This window comes from Pteropus alecto, unplaced genomic scaffold (assembly GCF_000325575.1).
Source record: "Pteropus alecto unplaced genomic scaffold, ASM32557v1 scaffold851, whole genome shotgun sequence".
Lineage (NCBI taxonomy): Eukaryota > Metazoa > Chordata > Mammalia > Chiroptera > Pteropodidae > Pteropus > Pteropus alecto.
In genome coordinates, this window is record NW_006430496.1 from 41,064 (window position 1) to 44,587 (window position 3,524).

The 3,524-nt window shown below is 40.0% G+C and overlaps 1 protein-coding gene across 1 annotated transcript; it reads left to right on the forward strand.

Annotated features, from left to right (window-relative positions):
- Positions 1–344: 344 nt before the first annotated feature.
- LOC102894034 (olfactory receptor 52M1) lies at positions 345–1,298 on the forward strand. Its single transcript, XM_006905148.1, has one exon. It carries the CDS (start codon positions 345–347, stop codon positions 1,296–1,298), a length of 954 nt encoding a protein of 317 aa, XP_006905210.1.
- The last annotated feature ends 2,226 nt before the right edge of the window (positions 1,299–3,524 follow it).

Below are 3,524 nucleotides of genomic sequence, written 5' to 3' on the forward strand. Positions count from 1 at the left end.
GTTTAATGATTAACTAGGTACTTGTCTGCCTTAGGTCATTTCATTCATTGATACAAGAATATTATTCTTTGAGAGCCATATTGCAAAAAATATTCATACATTCACTTATTCAGACATATATATATTTCTGCTTGTGCTTGGTAATTTTTCATGGGTATTATAACAGTAATAACATGACACATACTATGACATTTTACAGTTTTTTCTACAAAAGAAGGTTATAGAATCTTATCAATGATCCTATTCTTTATTATAGGATCTAAGAATAAGATATTGTCTTATTTCTAGAAGAAAGTTCTACTGAATTTTGGGGAACAAGTTAGAAGATTCATTTATAAATAGCCATGCTCACTTTTCATAATGTTTGTTTGGTGCCCAGCTCTTTCCAGCTTACCGGCATCCCAGGGCTTGAGTCCCTGCATATCTGGCTCTCTATCCCCTTTGGCTCCATGTACCTGGTGGCCGTGGTGGGGAATATCACTATTCTGGCTGTGGTAAGGGTGGAACGTAGCCTGCACCAGCCCATGTACTTCTTTCTGTGCATGTTGGCTATCATTGACTTGGTTCTGTCTACTTCCACTATGCCCAAACTTCTGGGAATTTTCTGGTTTGGTGCTGGTGACATTGGCCTGGATGCCTGCTTGGCCCAAATGTTTCTCATCCACTGCTTTGCCACGGTTGAGTCAGGCATTTTCCTTGCCATGGCTTTTGACCGCTATGTAGCCATCTGTGACCCATTACACCATACCACTGTGCTCACTCATACTATGGTAGGAAGTTTGGGGCTGGCTGCCCTCCTCCGGGGTATACTCTACATTGGACCTCTGCCTCTGATGATTCGCTTGCGGCTTCCTTTTTACAAAGCCCGTGTCATCTCACACTCCTACTGTGAGCATATGGCTGTGGTCACTTTGGCATGTGGTGACAGCAGGATCAATAATGTCTATGGGCTGAGCATTGGCTTTCTGGTGCTGATCCTGGACTCGATGGCCATTGCTGCTTCTTATGTGATGATTTTCAGGGCTGTGATGGGCCTGGCAACCCCTGAGGCTAGGCTTAAAACCCTGGGGACATGTGGTTCTCACATCTGTGCAATTTTGATCTTTTATGTTCCCATTGCTGTTTCTTCTCTCATTCACCGATTTGGCCACCAAGTGCCTCCTCCAATCCACACTCTGTTGGCCAATTTCTACCTTCTCATTCCTCCAATCCTCAATCCTATCGTCTATGCTGTTCGTACCAAGCAGATACGAGAGCGATTTCTCCAAGTCCTGAAGATAGAAACTAAAATTAGATGACTCCTACTTTCTTCTCTCTCAAGCACATGGAGAATATGTTTAAATGTGGCAGACAGCTTCCCAAATGGGAACTTCAAGAAGTCTGAGATGTTAGGCCCTGTGGTCTCCAGCTTTAGTAATTCCAAAGGAATGCTACAACTCTAAATTCTAAGGGTAGAATAGCTACAGGATATTTGAGCTGTGGAAGGGAAAACAATGACAATGTCAGTAACAGAAATAGCAGTTAATGTTTATTCAGCAATTATATGTCATGTAATTCTTACAAATATCTTGACATTTTATGAGGTAGGTGGTATTCAGATTTTACACATGAGGAAATCAAACAGAATACACCTGCTTTTTAAGCTGCGTACAAAGTTTTTTAAACTGCCAAAATCAAATGTTTTGAAGTTTATGTATTGTACTATGTAATACTTTCTACTCAGTTTTTTTGTGTATGCTTTAAGTAAATCCTAAAAAATTGGTATCATTTCATGAAAGTGGCCATAACTACAAGGAAAACATTTTCTGATATAGGCCTTTAACAATTGATACTGCTAAAACTGCTTGTACTAATAAAGCGTGGAGTGTACTAGAAAAAGATTGATGTGTATGCCTGGCTGGTGTGGGGCATACCACTCATGAAAGAGAACAGCTCCATAAGGAAATGAGGCAAAATGACCACATCTCAACACTGCTCTTGTTGTATTTCCCCCTGTAGACCTGCTCCCATCAAGTAGCCTGAAACATGTGACGGCTCCATGGAAAGAAAGACCTTATCTTTCCCTCAGAAGCTCTCCTTAACCCCTGGGTCCATCTGTAGGATCCTTAATCATAATGTGCTCTTTCTTGAATCACAATAAGGTAAACTTATTACTTCTAACATTTATAGGAACATTGACTTTACCTTCCAGGTAGAAAATAGATAACATATGTAAGGCACTTAGCTAGTTACCTGCTGTTGACTGAAAATTACTAACGTGAGCCTCACAACCACACTGTAAGGGCAGAAATTACTATCCCTCCATTGCAAATGAGTAAATTCATGTTCCCAGAAGTGGTAAAAAAAAAAAAATCACCCAAGATCAGTTTACTAGAAGTAAACATTGAGAAGTAAGCATTTTTTGAGTCTTTCTGATCCTCATTTTCCTGAACTGTGAGGAGCTGAAAGTCTTCTTTCCCCAAGACCTGAATGGTTGTGCATTTAACATTTCCAGCACAGCAGACATTAGCTGTAGTGTTTATTCCCAGAACAGGGAGCACACAGATCAAAGCAGTGTTCCCTTACCAGAGGAATGACAAAGGTTAGAGCTGGAGTCAATAAAAGTCTAATGACAAACTCTATAACCTCATAAACTAAACAGGCAAGAATATGTTGAGTCTACTGGGCTTCAGGTATACCACAAACCACCACTAGGCATGCTCTAAAGGGAAGTAAAGTACAAAGGAAAGACCACTACATAACCAGGAAGAGTGACTTTTGGTTCTGCTTTGGCTAGTCCAATTAATTGCCCCACTACTGGGTAATCTAGAATGAGTAATTATTTAGGCTTCCAATTATATTCATATTTCTTCCAATGCCTCTAACTTCTATCTCATCACTCCATGGTGTTCAGCTTTCCTGAACCTTTGAGTTTGTAGGAGTCAAATATTCTTATGAATGGGAAAGCAATCATAAGCAAAGTCTTGTTTTACCCATGTCCACCATGGCTGGGGACTTGGTAAAGATGTTCATAGTTAGCTCTAAAAGATGTTCACCAGCTCTCAACTACCTTTGTGGAACATGACAGAAAGGGAGAGGGCCAAGGACCCAGAACTACCCCTGATGTTAATATATCATATAACTACCCCCTTAAAAATATTAGAGAAGTTAGAAACCTTATTCTCCTTCAGTGAAGAACATTTAGATTTTCTAAGAATACTCAAGGGAGTTAAACAAACTCGGACCCAATTTATGGCATTCTTCCTTTGGAACTCAGCCTAGCACATTACTTTGACTTTATTTTCTGAAGAATGCAGTCTTTCAGATTGGCTGTGGGATACCAAAGTCTCTCAATTTTAATATCTTATGTATTTTAATATAAATATTGTGAAATCTGGATGTAGCCAAGAGGCATTAAGTTGGCTACCTAACCAGAAAAGGCTGAGTTTACAGAACATACAAGAAATCATGGAGGTTGTTGTGTCAACCTTTGAACATGCCTCTCAGATCTCCCATGATAGGGTGTGTGATTGACTGAGCTTCAC